A 16,040-nucleotide genomic window follows, 5' to 3' on the forward strand; every position below is an offset into this window, starting at 1 on the left:
CTCTTCGGGCCAAGATGGCGGGGGATGAGGCGGGAGTGACTCTGGGGCAGCCGCACCTCAGCCGGCAGGACCTCGCCACGTTGGTGAGACCCGCCTGTGGGGCGCCCAGGGGACGGGGGCAGGTGGTCGCGGGCGCCTAGGAGCGGCAGATGCGGGCGGCGGGGCCGGGGCGGCCGTGCGGGCCGTGGGGCTTTGGGGGGGGGCGGCGGCGCTGGGAGGCTGAGGGGATCCGTGCCTCTCTCCAGGCCCCGCTGCGGCTCTTGGAGCCGGTGAGGTTCGAGGGGTCGCGGAAGGCGACGGTGCTTGGGGGCAGGGGGCGAGTTGCAGCACGCTGGGGCTGAGGGAAGGGTTAGATGAAGGTGGGCGAGGGGCAGAGCGGCGGCGCTGGGAGCAGGTTAGGCTGGTCGCAGCGGGTTTAGGTTGCCTGGATGAGGCGCTTCGCTTGCTGGTGAGATGAGTCGGAGGCTCGGCGGGTTGGCGTCCCGGCTATGCGAGGGAAGCTGTTGTGTGACAGTGGTGGAGACGGGCAGTTTCCTCCTTGTGAGGGCTGTTCTCATTAGTGGTATTAAAGGATCTTCCCTCCGAAGCAGAACTGTAGGCTGGCGTTCCGTTTCCCCAGCGGGTTAGGTGGATTGATTGCCAGCCCTGGCTTGGTTGATCTAGCAAGAAAATTTTCTCGACTACCAAGAAAATCTGTTGTAGTGGTCTTTTGCTGTGGTAGTCTTGCCTATTAAATGTCTTGCCTGGGCTGTCTCACTTATCACACATATACACAGATGAAAACAGTTGAAAAGCCCATTGCTGTCTCCCTTGTGTTTAGCAGATTGGAAAAGCTTATTTGTCTTTACAGTAATAATGTTTGATACTCTTGGGGTTTGAGCAGAAGAATTCTTTTTGTGTTATAGCTAAGCATGTTGATGTTCACTAGTGAAGCACGTTAGTAATTTCAAAAAGTTCCTTTACTTTGTTTCATTGTTGATCATGGCATTTGCCAGTTGGACAGAACACAGATAGGTCTAGTCGGGAGATCAGTAGGAATTAGCTTTAAGGCCTATTCTGAGCCTGGAATGCTTACAACTGACTGGAGCGTATAGCTGAACTTAATCTTATACCGGTCTTCAGTTTAAAAAAAAAAAAAAAGCATATGTGCATAATTTTGTGCACCAGGAACAAGTCTCTTGATGACAGGATTTGCATCATGCTTACGTGCTTGTCACCCTGCTAGATGGTGCCATCTGCAGGTCATGTTCCCATTATTGTCTTCAGTGCATGTAGTCATTTTAAGTTAGATATACAAGAAACATAAACTAAATTCCCTGTGTTAGCTGGAGAAAACTCGTTTTGTATTGAACGTGAACATTTTATTCATGTAATACTTGAGAACAGAATATGAGCTTATGTTTTTACACAGATGTGTTTGAGTTTGTTATGCACAGAACCTGCATGTAATGGTGTAAACGATATATGATTTAATGTAAATTAATGTGCGTGTGGCATTTACTATCTTAGCAAAATATTTATATCCCATCCTGCTTTGAGGCTTTTTTGGCATCATGAATCTTCCCTTGAACTGGGCAGCTCAGTGCAGGATGGAAATTAAACAGTTTCAAAAATACTACAGAGGAACATCTCGGTGGATTTCAGCGTTTGTCCAATATTTGGACAAACAGCTTTAAAAAACCGAAATCAGCTCTTTCAGAGTTGTCTTTTCAGCTGTCTGGAATGTATTCCTAAGTGTGTTGTTTTGCCTGGTGCTCCCAGTAGGTTCATGCAATAGGCTTTTTAGGACAGTAGAATTTTTGTCTGGTACGTGAAGTAGCAATAAGAGTATTTGACGGAAAAGTGGCCAATTAAAATAACCAAAATTAAATCCATGGAGCTAATGAAATCTCTGGACCTACTAACTCCAAAATGTGCGTTGTAATTATATATTAACTGTAATGGAACCTATACCAATTAAACAACTGTTTACTGATAAACTTTTATTTTTAAAACGTAGGTGTGTTTCACCATTTAGCTCCTGTAAAGTTAATTTGAATTTGCCTGTTATGTGTAATTTAAATTTTAGAGTAGGTAAGGGGGTTTTGTGTGTTAGAGCTTCTTTTGAGGTGTTTTGTTTTGTTTGCTTCCATCTGTAACACCTTGCAGCCCATACTGACAGTCCGTGTTTTGATTTGCAACCCACACTGATTTAAAATCAGGATTTTGTTCGCGTTTTGTCGTCCAATTTCACATACTTAAGACTGGAATGCATGTCTGGAATTCTATAATGAGCTTGGTTGGATTTTGCTGTATAGAAGTACTGGATCATTTTTAAGAAAATACGCATAGTACTCTTGAAAAATTTAGATACAAGATGAATAAATTCTAAAATTTCCCTCATACAGGATGTTACCAAGTTGACGCCTCTTTCACCAGAAGTCATCAGCAGACAAGCAACAATTAATATAGGTAAAAACAAACTTCTGAAAAAGGGGGGTGCGTCAGTGTGACTCTTTCTGGTGCTCATGCAGTAGCATATGGTTCCTATGTGAGAATGCTTTTTAAAGAAATTGTTACTGAAACAGTAATATAGATACAGTGGGTTTTTTATAAATTTTATCAAAGCACAGGAAGAGACTTGTCAAACCCTTTTAACTTGAAAAGCACCAATTTTACTTCAAGAACACTGTTGAATAAAGTGGGGAATAGTTGCTAAAGCAAAGTTTATTTTACCTTAAAATTAAGCACTGAAATGAGTTTCATGAAGGTGCAAAGATCTGCCCATTGGGAGCTCAGTTTAGGATCTTGTTTATTTGAACAAAAATGGTTGTAAAACCCATACATGCTTCTGATGGGAGCTCTGGACTTACTGGCTACAGAGAGTTGGGGGTAATTGTGTGTTGGTCATAATGGAACATTGCATAAGATTAAGCTATGGTTTATTGACAAACATTTGCTTATAAAACACAGGTACAATTGGTCATGTAGCCCATGGAAAGTCGACGGTAGTCAAAGCTATATCTGGAGTTCACACTGTCAGATTTAAAAATGAACTGGAAAGAAATATCACAATCAAGCTGGGTTACGCTAATGCAAAGGTGAGTCATTACTATAAATCTAGCAAATGTGTAGCTAATATATTTCAGGGTGGATGTAAGCTTATAGGTAACTAACCCTTGATGAGTTAGACTTTTCCTCAATTTTTAAATATTACTCACAGATTTACAAGCTGGATGACCCAAGCTGTTCCCGGCCAGAATGTTACCGATCCTGTGGAAGTAGCACCCCAGATGAGTTCCCTACAGACATTCCTGGCACCAAGGGGAACTTTAAACTAGTCAGGTAAAATGAATGATATTTACTTCCTTTTACTTAACTGAAAATAGTCAGGAACGAGCTGTAAGCTGAATGAATTGTTATGGCAGACCTCATGTTCTTACGTTCTGGGCACCCCTGATCTAATGTGTCATCTAAATGGCCTTGTTTTTATTAATTGGGATGCACAGTCCATGGTAGAGCACAACTGTGTCTTCTGTCCTCGGGTATTTGCAGGACTCTGAAGTGACAATTTTTCTGCTACTAATATAGGTACATTTTAAAGCCATTCGAATGAGAACTAATGTGGACCTCACAAACGCATCGTTAAAATTCCTTTCTGGAGGGTGACCTTTGTTAAACTTTTTCTTTCTAGTGCCGGGAAAGTTTTCAAAGTCCTTAAAATGAACATATGAAAGTCTGATGCTCAATGTGACACCAGGCCTCTGACTGGAGGCCAGGAGTTCTTTATTTACTTCATTTCTAGTTGTGGTGGTTTGACCCTGGCTGGATGCCAGGTGCCCACCAAAGTTGTTCTTATCACTCCCCTCCTCAGCTGGACGGGGAGGGAAAATATGACAACAGGCTCCTGGGTCAAGGTAAGGAGAAGAGGAGATCATTCAGCAATTGCCATCACAGGCAAAACAGATGCAGCTTGGGGAAATTAGCTTAATTTATTACCAATCAAATCAGAGTAGGATAATGAGAAATAAAATCAAATCTTAAACCACCTCCCCCCAACCCTCCCTTCTTTCTGGGCTTAACTCTGTTCCTGATTTCTCTACCTCCTCCCTGCCTCGCCTCCCCCCCGCCCCTCCCCAAGCAGCGCAGGGGGACACAGAATGGGGGTTGGGGTCAGTTCATCACTCTGTTATCTCTGCTGCTCCTTCCCCCCCAGGGGGAGGACTCCTCACACGCTTCCCCTGCTCCAATGTGGGGTCCCTCTCACAGGAGACAGTCCTCCATGACTTCTCCAGCTGAGTCCTTCCCATGGGCTGCAGTTCTTCATGAACTGCTCCAGCGTGGGTCTCCTTCATGGGGTGCAGTCCTTCAGGAACTGACTGCTCCAGCGTGGGCTTCCCCTCAGGGTCACAGCTCCTGCCAACAAACCTGCTCCAGCGTGGGCTTCCCCTCAGGGTCACATCTCCTGCCAGCAAACCTGCTCCAGCGTGGGCTTCCCCTCAGGGTCACAGCTCCTGCCAGCAAACCTGCTCCAGCGTGGGCTTCCCCTCAGGGTCACAGCTCCTGCCAGCAAACCTGCTCCAGCGTGGGCTTCTCTCTCCATGGGTCCAGAGGTCCTGCCAGGAGCCTGCTCCAGCGTGGCCTTCCCACGGGGTCACAGCCTCCTTCATGCATCCACCTGCTCTGGCATGGGGTCCTCCATGGGCTGCAGGGGAACAGCCTGCCTCACCACGGTCTTCACCACAGACCTCAGGGGAATCTCTGCTCTGGCACCTGGAGCATCTCCTCCCCCTCCTTCTTCGCTGACCTTGGTGTCTGCAGAAATGTTTCTCTCTCACATTCTCACGCCTCTCTGTCACTGCAATTGCTCTTGCACAGTAATTTTTTCCCTTTCTTAAGTGTTATCCCAGAGGCACAACCACCATCACTGATGGGCTCGGCCTTGGCCAGCGGTGGGTCCATCTTGGAGCCAGCTGGCATTGGCTCTGTTGGACATGAGGGAAGCTTCTAGCAGCTTCTCACAGAAGCCACCCCTGTAACCCTCCTGCTACCAAAACCTTGCCACGCAAAGCCGTTACACTAGTAAAGCACATTTTGCAAGCACAGTAACCACAACAGTTGTTAACACGGATCTTCACAATGATTGCTGAAATGAGAGTAGTCCCGAAGACTGTGGTACAACAGGATTCCTAGTTCATGCTTATGTGCAAAATACAGAGTGCTGTAATCAGGCATTTCCTTCCTGTCTTCAGATTCCCAGTAGAGCACTTGTTCTAGCAACAACTTCTGTTGCGGTGTGACAGTCATGCAGCCATCATTAAACTGTTGGTTAAAAGCTTTGGATTCTTTATCTTGCTGTTTATTTGCTTACGGTAGATTTTTGACACTGTCAGCGAAGCAGCAAATTAGTCCCTTTTTGGAGGCTACCAGGAAACAAGGATTCCTCACTGAATAGGTTCAGTCAAGAATGTAGTGAATTGACTGTTACGGTCTGCACAATAAAATCACAAGGTTGGAACAAAGAGCTGTAACATTGTCTCTGCAGATAAATCTTTGAAGTGCAGTTATAATTGTGTAATAATAAGATGCGTAACTTTCTAAAATTGGAGAATAGGAGACATCTTTTAAAAGACCTAAGGGAAATCCACTGTAGTGTGTTTGTTAGGGGTTTTTGTTGTTTTGTTTTTATTCTGGTGCATTTAAATCTAGTCTAATTTACAAGCAATTTTGTGAAATATTAAAGTATTACCTAATGTGGATATATAGCATTGAATCTTAGAAAAACTATTCGGTAGCTGTTCAGTAGTCTGTGTGTTCTTTTAGAACTTTCTTGAAAACACTTTTAAGGTATTACTTCTCAGCATTTGTCATGAAATGTTTATCTGTCTGTTTTAAGGATGCTTTTAACGTTTGTGTCTGCCTAGCCGCTTGCCTAAATCGGTCAGAGAAATTGCCAATGATTGGCTTTTGGACTTCTTTTTAACCTTCTTCTACAACAGGCATGTCTCTTTTGTGGATTGTCCTGGCCACGATATTTTGATGGCTACCATGTTGAACGGTGCAGCAGTAATGGATGCAGCTTTGCTGTTGATAGGTAATGATTGCTACCCGAAAGCAGAGCTCTGTTTTTTTGATACCATGAAGCAACTTTATATGGGTTTTGAAATGTAGGGGGGTGGGGTGAACGATTAAAATGAGTGAATGCTTTTGAGATGTGCTTAAGAAAATAAAGTGATGCTACAATGAAAATATACCTTAAACAAGCTGGGCTTTTTTAAACATTGCTATAGATACTCATTAGTCTGGCCCAGATGATAGATTAGTTAGGTAACGTGAAACCTTACAGTGCTATGGTACTGTAAAATTAGTGTTATTTTATGGAAACAGATTAGCTACAGGTACATTTTGAGTTTCTCTGAATTTTCGGTTTCCTTTAAATATGTATATAGCCTTTGCCATACAGGAGAGTCCACAAATGTCAGTACAAACAGTAAACCCAAATGAATACGGGCAAAATCAAGGTACAGGAGACTATCTTGGTTCAGATTTGCAACCAACAGGAAGCGAATAAAACTGATTTTTGTGTGTCTGTAGAACAATTTAGTGCTCTGCAGTGGTAAAAGTAATTACCTTACCTAGATAGGGCATGTCAACAAACAAGAAAACCAGCTTCAGATACTGTAGTTTAAATAGTCCAGGGTAGCTGATGAGCTGTCATTCCTTCTGCCTGTTTAGATCTAGAAAGCGTGATAGACCAAACTTCAGGTGAGATTAGCCACCGTAATGGCACATCAGGCCGAAGTTGCTTCTTGGATGGCTGAAATCCAAACCGTGCTGATAGCTGCCCTGTTCACATACTTGATGTATTTATTATGTGTTACAGAATTTGACATTTTTATGGCTTTAGTGATAAGAAAATGCCATAGAATTGTAAGATATTTCTTGAAAGGTGAAGTGTCTGTTATGTTACAGTCAGTACTGAGATGTCTGAAGACGTAAAGGATGGAGTAAGTCAAGTAGACACAAGTTCGCTGTCAGTATCTTTGGAAATTTTAGACGTGTGTTTCTACCAGGAGCAACTAGAATGGGGAAACCATTCTGGCAACCTCTCATCTGTCATATATTGTGTGGATGCTACAGCCAGCAGTTCTGGGGAAGAGTAGGTGCTTATTAACTTGGATTCTTCACATGTAGCTTACTGATAGGTGACTGTCTTTTTTTATAAATTTACAAAGGAAAGTAGATGTCCTAACTGTAGGAGTTTTGTCTACCTTTGTAGTTTCTATATTTTGATCACTTTTCTTCTTTCAGCTGGTAATGAGTCATGCCCTCAGCCCCAGACTTCAGAACATCTAGCTGCTATAGAAATCATGAAACTGAAACACATTTTGATTCTACAGAATAAGATTGATTTGGTGAAGGAGAGCCAGGCTAAAGAACAGTATGAACAGATTCTTGCATTTGTACAAGGTAAGTTTTCACAGCAGAAATCCAGCTAGTGGTGGAAATTCTTCAGCATTGGGACATGAACAGAGTGTTTCTATGTTTATAGAAAACCTACTCTTATTTATGAGAATATGTGCTGGTGCACATAGTCTGTTCATCTGAAAAATAGACCATTGGAGTTGTGCTTCTTACCCATTTCAGACTGCTTACGTACAATGGTGTTAGGGCTGTTGGTCGGAGCTTTCAAAGTAAAACTAACAGCGATAGCTCTTATTTAGTAGCTTTCACTGATTTTCTTTCACTGGTTACTTCTTGGTATTGTTTCTTCTTGGTTTGTTTCTTTGGTAGAGATTGTACTGGAGTGCAGGAGAGAATGAAGCAGTACTTGTTAGGGGCGCCTTGTGGGTATAAATCTGTTAGTTTCTTTCATCTAATCACAAAAGATTGGTCTTTCATCTCTCTCAGTCCAGTTCAGGCAGTGTTATCCTACTATGTCAGTAAAGTTCTGCTCAACTTTAGTCTAGTGCTTTGAGTTTCATCTTTCCCAGGAGCTTCCACTGTTTTCCCTGCTTATCTGCTTTAGTTGGGGTCCATGAAAAGCTGCAGAGCTAGATTGTCACCATGAAATGTAACCAATGGGTCTGTCTTCTTTTTTTTTTTTTTTTTTAGTTCAGAATTGTTGACTTGGATAAGCTGTTCATGAGAGCTATGTCAGTGACTAGATGTGTGAATCTGGAGTTGGAGAGCTGGAGTTATTGCAAGAAACACAGATACAATTTAAACTAATAACATTTAACAAGCCTTGATAACTAAATGCACCCTTCCATAAAATTGGGATTTTTTGAAAATGTGTGTTTGTATTGTAAAACTTGAAAAACTTGGATCATTAAATTCATAGGAATTTTAATGTCAGAATGAAATCTGACTGTAAAATTAATACCGATGAATCAGATACTGAGATATCTGATCTCTCTGAGAAAATTAGTGTAAGGGTATTTCTGATCACAGTGTAGGAAGTGAGTTTTCCCTTAGAGCAGAAGATTATCTTGCACAACATTCAGAGAGCAACTGTAAAGCTCTTCAGTGCACCGTTATCCAGAGGCAACATGAGGGTTGTTTCAGAATGCCTCGAAAAGTAGGTCTGGCTGGTTTGACCTAAAATGTTGAAGGGAAGGGTAAATGCTCTGACACTTTACTGCTTTGGGAAATGCACATTAAATGTGCCTTGAAATTCATTAGTATTTTTAACAGTCACAGAAGACTTGGTCACATTGCTGTAAGTGCTGTATTAAGGCTTGATGTGGAACTTTAATTTTAGGTACAGTTGCAGAAGGAGCTCCGATAATTCCAATCTCAGCACAGCTGAAGTACAACATTGAGGTAGTTTGCGAGTATATAGTGAAGAAAATCCCAGTCCCTTTGCGAGACTTCACGTCTGAACCAAGGCTTATTGGTATGTAAATGCTTAGGTCTGGGCTTTTGCAGCTAACCATTTACTGCTTGTATCTACACTTAGAATAGCATGTTGCTGAATGCTCTAAAAAGAGGTGGGTTTAGAAGGAGCATTTAGTGCCCTTTTATTTTAAAACTTGCATATTTTCTGAGAGCTGTATTGTTCGTTCATAGTTAATTGCTGTAGTTGAATCTGTTTGTGGTAATTGCTGGATTTTGTGTATATTCTGTGTGTACGTCAGCACTAAAATGCAATAAAGATGAGAAATTTATCTGTGTCTTAAAAATATTCCTCTAGTTGCTATGAATTTAAATTTGATTTAACAAAGTACTGACAAACTTGAATTTGGAAATTAAATTATTTTCATGAAAATCTGGTAGGTAGCCTGGTTACATTTTCTGTATTCTGGATATTGCCAAAGTCTCGGTTCTTGTACACTATATTATGAAATTCAGTTCCACTCCGATGAATCCATTTGTTTGTCCTTCTTTCCACATAAAATATGGGAGACCTACAAAACACATTCAGAACACATAAAAATTGACCACATTAAAACAAAGTTCCAGTGTTCACAATTGACATTATTACAGAGACCCTTCAATATTCACATAGTTGATCGTTGCTTTCTTTTTCAGATACTGATCTTTAAAAAGCATTTATATATATGAGCAGCTTAAGTGATTTTGAGAACAAAATCAACTATATAATTAAAAATTCCGAATAAAATATTAATCATACTTCAATGTTCTTCCTGAATTACATTTTTGTAGTATTTATAAATATGTGCACACCTTCGTAAGAATAGGGAAGCAGTCAAAGTTGCTGAAGAAAGACACTAATTCTTTAAAAACCTGATCTTAAATAAAAACCTGGTTATGGTCTATTCTTTTCAGTAATTAGATCTTTTGATGTCAACAAGCCTGGCTGTGAAGTTGATGACCTCAAGGGAGGTGTAGCTGGTGGCAGCATTCTAAAGGGTGTTTTAAAGGTAACCTTTCCGCTTTCTTGTCTGGAGATTTGTAATGGTAGTAATGAGTAGAGTTTTTCCATGCTTGGTACAAAATGGATCTGTATAATTGTATTTTTTTTAAACTAGAATACAGTCAGATGGCGCTGACCCTTTCTGTCTGTGCCTCATTTTTACTTTCCTGTTTTAAAATACCAGAACACTGATTTTTATTTTTTAAATATATTTTTGTTACTGCAGTCTTAACTTTTGCTAATAGTGATACTGATTTCATTGCTTACAAAAATTGAAGGAGCTATTTTTTACTGTCCTACCACTTTTACTTGCTGAATTATTGGTGGGAAGAGGGGAGCAAAAGAACTTTAAAACTACCTTGGAAGCGTGTGTGGATTCCCACAGGTCCCACTTCCCCATTTAAGTATTCTGTATATTTTGGTTTTGTTTTTTTTTTTTTATTTTGCTTGTGGGTTACTGTCAATAGATAGAAACTTTAAAAGTTGCTCTGCTAGACTGGAAAGCAAACTAGATCTTTGAACATTTATAAAGCCTGTGTTTTCTTTGTCTTGTGGTTTATTGATGCCGATCAGTTACACCGATTGAAGTAACTCAATTTTTCTCAGTGCTGTGACATTTCTCAATGAAATGTCTTTTTAAAAACTAAAACCGAAATTTAGATGTTGGAATTATTGATGATAAAGATCCTTTGCTAAAGCAGTTTTACAAATTATGATGAAAAGAAAATCAATGGTTACATTGGCTATGAGATACAGAGCTTACAGTATTGTTCAGCCTGCAGTAAGCAGGGCAACGGAAGTCCTAGAAGTTCTACAGTAGCCCAGAACCAAGGACTTGTATAAATAGTAGGTCTTGGGATAAGTAGGTCTTATCTGTGACTGGTAGTTAGACTTTACGTTCCTGTGGACCACCCAGTGAATCACTTTTTCACTTTGGTAATTAGGTGGGCCAGGAAATTGAGGTCCGGCCTGGTATTGTCTCCAAGGACAGTGAAGGAAAACTCATGTGCAAGCCAATCTTTTCCAAAATTGTGTCACTGTTTGCTGAACACAATGATCTACAGTATGCTGCTCCAGGAGGTCTTATAGGTAAGAATATTCTCTTATGGAAAGATGTATTTATTCATGCTTATTGAAAACACTTGGTTTTATTCAACAATGAATTGCAGTGTAGTAAAGAAAAAGGCTATAAGCAGTTTCAAATAACTCATGTATGCAGAGAGAGACAACAGGGGTGTGAAAATTAGATATTTGATAAATAAATAGTTTCCTGAATGTCACTGGCCAGCGCAGATCAACTTGCACTGTTAATTTTACTGGCTTTAACAGTAGCATGTTTCTTCATCTGTTCAGACAGAGCTCACAGTCTTGCTGACATTCTGAAAGTGCTGTCCAGCTAATAGGGATTTCCCAGTACATTCTCAGTTTGTGGATTTTAGATGTCCTTCAAATATTTTAGTATGTAAATGTGACAGCCTCCTTTGGGTTATTCCTTATGACTTTCCTTGTTGTGTTGTAGGTGTTGGGACTAAGATTGATCCAACTTTGTGTCGGGCTGACCGAATGGTAGGCCAAGTTCTTGGTGCAGTTGGAGCACTGCCAGAAATATTTACAGAGCTAGAAATATCCTATTTCTTGCTGAGACGACTGTTAGGTGTGCGCACTGAAGGAGACAAGAAAGCTGCAAAGGTGTGTACCTCTTTTTTCCTTTTTCCTGATTTCTCTTGTGCTAGGTTTTATTAGTATATACCTTTTTTTGATCTTTTGTAGTAGTTTTGTCTCCCTTTTCATATATGCTTGTCACTAAACTTACCTGCTTATTTAATATTATAGAGGAATGCTTTTCCGAGGAGTAGGAGTTTGTTTCGGAGTAGTTTAAAATAGCATAAAGTACTTGTGCGTCCTGAAGTTAGGTATTCTTCTAAACATACTGGTCGTTGTTTTTCTTTGCTATCAGCCTATTCATTTGTGCAATTAGTTTTATACGTGTCCTGATGTACTTCCTACTTACACGCTTTTTGTAGATTCTCTCCCTGAAGAACTTCTTAAAGCTAAGCACTTTTGAATAACTGTAGCTGAAAAGAAACTGAACTTGATGCACAGCACAGTCTTGTGTTCATTGGTCCATTTTAAGCAAATCAAACTGAAAGGTTGTAGTTTTCCTTGTTAGTGTTAAAATCTGTAAACTGCTTCATGCAACAGAAAGTTAAGCTCTTCAGCACCCTCTTTATTCTGTGAAATGAATTATTTTTTGAGAAATCCCTTTGATGTATGTAGGCATAAGGGAAATGAGAATATCCAGATTATTTAAAAGAATGGTGTAACATTCCAGTTTGTAACAATATCTGAGACTGGTTACGCTTTTAATACAGTATGTGCAATCAGTATGTTTTATAGAAAATGTAGAGAAATCCCAAGAACATATATCATACCAAGAACCTGCAGTACTACATGCACAACGTATTTACACATTTGTCCTTTCATGTGCAAACTTTATCCACTGACAGTTGTGCATGGTTTGGGGGCGGGGGGGGATTTTTATAGTTTTTGCATTTCTCAGCTATATCTTTTTTTTTTTTGTGGCAGGTGGGTAACCAGCTGATGCTCAGTATTGTCTGTGGTATTTTTTTTTTAAATACTAAAGCTAATGTTTCAGAGTTTTGTATGTCTGTCTTCAGGTGCAAAAATTATCAAAGAATGAAGTTTTAATGGTAAACATAGGATCCTTATCTACTGGAGGGAGAGTTAGTGCAGTAAAGGCTGATCTGGGGAAGATTGTGCTAACTAACCCAGTATGCACGGAAGTGGGAGAAAAAATAGCCCTGAGTCGAAGAGTTGAGAAACACTGGCGGTAAGTTGGTGCTAAATTGGTAGAGTACCTGGTTCGTCGTTGTATTGTTAATGAGAAAAATACACGGATCTGATTTTGTTCTAGCATAGTTAAGTGTATGTCTGTGTTAGGAGAATCCAGAGGAATTTTTAACATGTTGACACCATTATTGTGGAATGCTTGATTTCATTACTAGCCTCTTTTTTTAAAGCAGCATTATAGTTGGGGAGATACCTATTAGTTAACAGACAAGGAAACACCCGACGTTTATGGTTTGTTGCCAAAACTTCCATGCTGTAAAATGAAGTAAGAGTAGGCGGTCTCGGCAGAGCGGTTTGGAAGTTCTGGTAATGTTAAGCCAAAGCCTGTCTTTCTACACACCTAAGTCAGTGGTGTTCTGCCCGTGGTTCCAGCTGTATGTGATTTCTAGTGCAACCTTGAAGTAGTAGCAGGGGAATGGAGGAGGGACATGCTAAGGTTCTAGTGCGTTCTGTACTATGAGTTGAGAGGAAAGAAAAAAGTATCAACTGGATTGACCCGTTCAAATTACAAATACAAAATGTCTGAAGTCACAGAAGCATCTGGAGGCTGAAAATGGTGAGCAGAATTGGTTGAGGATTCATTTTAATCTTAATGCCATACTTCTTTTTAGATGGCTCTGCGGGCTGTACCTGTTATGTGTTCCATAAGAGCACATGAATATCGTAAGAACATAAGAGTGTTTCGAGTCGTTGACCTTGCACAGCTCTTGTAGTATAAAGGAACACGGCCACTTTTACAAGAAGTCTGTACTGTATGAAAAAGACCCAGGCTTTAAATATCCATGGATGCATGTTTCTTTTTCAGATCAACAGGAAAGCATAGACAGGGAGTTAGTGCTTGCTGTCTCAGAGCTAGCTGACAAATTAGAGAAGAAATTATTCCCTGAAAAAAAAAAACAAGGGAAAAGATAACATGTATTGAACAGCGGGGGGAAAAAAAAAAAGACAGGACACAGATTAAGTCAGGGAGGGCAGAAGGAAGAGGAGAAACCATTTATATTGGAAATGATGCCTTTTTGAGCTACAGACTGATAGCCTTTGAAAACTTCAATGTGAGTTTTGTTGCTTCTGTAGATTACTTCCCACTTGAAAAAACATGACGAAATTTTGCCAAAAAGCCCGCTTGTCTCTGGGCTATGGAGTGGGCAAATAGTGGCAGGCTGCTATAAAGATCCTGTTATTAACAAGTTGCCTTCTGTGCTGTGTTAAAAGGACAAAGAGGCAATGTAAGGCAACTGAAAGTTGAGAGAAGGGAAAGGAGGCAAACGGGGGAAAGCAGCATAATAAAATCCAGTTGGAGTAAAGATGATGTATGGTTGGTGCTGTGAAAAGGAACTTGGAGCCTGAGGCAATGGAGTGCTGAATAGATGGAAGAAAATGAGAAAGCAAGAGACAAAAAGGGGTTATGAAATAGGAAGTAAATATGTGGAGGCATAGAGGTTAAACACCAAATGGCCAAGAAAACAGGATACACTGGTGATTCCAAGGAACAGTGAACTCGAATACAGCTGATGCATATGGTCCTAAAAAGTGGGAAGTGCTGGGCTAATATACTTCAGTTCCTGTTCTGGTGTCCAGAGACAAGCTCTACTGCTTGGCAAATTGAGATGCACGTGTGATTTCTGTGTATCTCCTTGCCTGAAATTAGGAATGTTAGAGAGACTGTTGTATGAATAACATCAACTGCCTGCTGACTGTCAAAATGGACATAATTGTAATTTCTTTTAAAAGTGTATTTTTCTGAGGCAACAGTGGCCTATAAAAGGGACCTTAATTCTACTGAATATAAATAGTAGAACGTACCTGAGAGTTGAGTTTCCTTTGTAGGTTACATGTTCATTGAGAGTTACAGCTCTGTTGATAATCTACTGTCCTCTTGTCAGAATTTTCACATTTTCGTTTCTATTTGAAAGTAATGCAGCACTTCAGGCACAGGTGAAAGATCAAGCTGTGACTAGATTTACAGTCCACCAGTACAGCATAAGTTACAGTATTTTCAGATTTTTAGTTTACTGTTCAAAGGTACCTTCTTAGCTGATGACAAATGTATAAATATTCTCTGTCCCTCGCCCTTTTTTATTCAGTGTTTCCACTAACCAGTCTTAGATCTTGTTGGATGTTTTGGTTGGGAGACAAGTGGAGAGAATTCAAAATGTGGGAACTGGAGGCATAAGAATGACAGAAGGGTGTTGATTTATCCAGGGTATTTCTGATTGCTATTAGAAGTAATATAAGCTGTTTTTCTTTTTGCAGTTTAATTGGCTGGGGTCAGATCAGAAGAGGAGTGACCATCAAGCCAACTGTTGATGATGACTGAAGAACAAAAGAGTGCTTCATTTTCAAAGATGAAGTGCCTATTTCTATTTTGGAGGGGGTATATTTTCACAGTGGAATTGGAAGCTGTGCAAACAGTATCTTTGAGTTGTATGGCTGTCCCTTTACATTTTATTGAATTTTACCCTCTTATTAAAATACTAGTCACTATCACCATTAAAAGTGTAAAAGAATTGGCGTAGAAGTGGGTTTAATTATCCACATTTTAGTAGAAATTAATTGTACATGTCTCACGGCATGTCTAACTTATGTTATTTTGTGTTTCAGACATATCTGTTTAATATCAGTCAAGCCAGCCCCAGTGTAACACACAAACCATAAATCTGGTATTGAAATAAAATATCGCTTATTTTCATTAATTCATACATTTTTTTCTGAGTAACAAAAGACTACAGTGATTGTTCAAACAGTACAAGAGTTAAAAACAAAAAAACAAACTCTTCTTTAAGACTAGTACCCTTTCTGCACAACATCTTGTTTTTAGACAGCCGTTTACAGCAAAAACTTACTTTCTTTGTATGTTTCTGACTTTGGGATTCTAGCTCCATCTCACTTTGTAATTAGGATGGCAACATTGACTGACTTAAGATTTGTCACTTCTGATACGACAATGAGTTTTGGTTAAACCCTCAAGGAAAAACTACAAGTAAACTGGATCTGAACTGGCAGTACTGTTTTTGACCTTATTTTAGAGTGGATTTATGAAAAGAATATGATTAATTTGAAACATAGCTGTTTGTTGTCCTGGAACTCTGTGTGGGTTACCTGGGAGCTCTGTCCAGTAGGAGTAAACTGCTTATTTCAGAGTTATATTGAGCAAGTATTAGCAGTGATCTTGAACTATAAAATATCTGGAAAAGGCTGTAGAAGGGAACCACAGAACAGCAGGGGTTGGAAGGGACCTCTGGAGATACCTATTCCAACCCCGCTGCTAAAGCGGGTTCGCCTAGATCTGGTTGCACAGGACTGTGGGGAA

At 40.1% G+C, this 16,040-nt stretch overlaps 1 protein-coding gene across 1 annotated transcript; it reads left to right on the plus strand.

The window, feature by feature from the left end:
- The first annotated feature begins 14 nt into the window (after positions 1–14).
- On the plus strand, positions 15–15,423 carry EIF2S3 (eukaryotic translation initiation factor 2 subunit gamma). Its single transcript, XM_086468247.1, has 12 exons — positions 15–83; positions 2,388–2,451; positions 2,953–3,080; positions 3,203–3,324; positions 5,979–6,073; positions 7,291–7,449; positions 8,744–8,878; positions 9,772–9,866; positions 10,804–10,948; positions 11,379–11,548; positions 12,538–12,710; positions 14,984–15,423. The coding sequence occupies exons 1-12, from the start codon at positions 15–17 to the stop codon at positions 15,045–15,047; spliced, it is 1,419 nt and encodes a 472-aa protein (XP_086324373.1). The 3' UTR covers positions 15,048–15,423.
- Positions 15,424–16,040: the final 617 nt, after the last annotated feature.

Source organism: Leptosomus discolor, chromosome 1, assembly GCF_034619465.1.
Source record: "Leptosomus discolor isolate bLepDis1 chromosome 1, bLepDis1.hap2, whole genome shotgun sequence".
Lineage (NCBI taxonomy): Eukaryota > Metazoa > Chordata > Aves > Leptosomiformes > Leptosomidae > Leptosomus > Leptosomus discolor.

Excerpts from the sequence above, each read along its gene's own strand:
- EIF2S3 (XM_086468247.1), top strand. The coding sequence starts at position 15 with ATGGCGGGGGATGAGGCGGGAGTGACTCTGGGGCAGCCGCACCTCAGC. Across the intron at positions 3,325-5,978 it reads GGGAACTTTAAACTAGTCAG|GCATGTCTCTTTTGTGGATT; the intron begins GTAAAATGAATG and ends CTTCTACAACAG. Across the intron at positions 9,867-10,803 it reads TTCTAAAGGGTGTTTTAAAG|GTGGGCCAGGAAATTGAGGT; the intron begins GTAACCTTTCCG and ends TTTGGTAATTAG.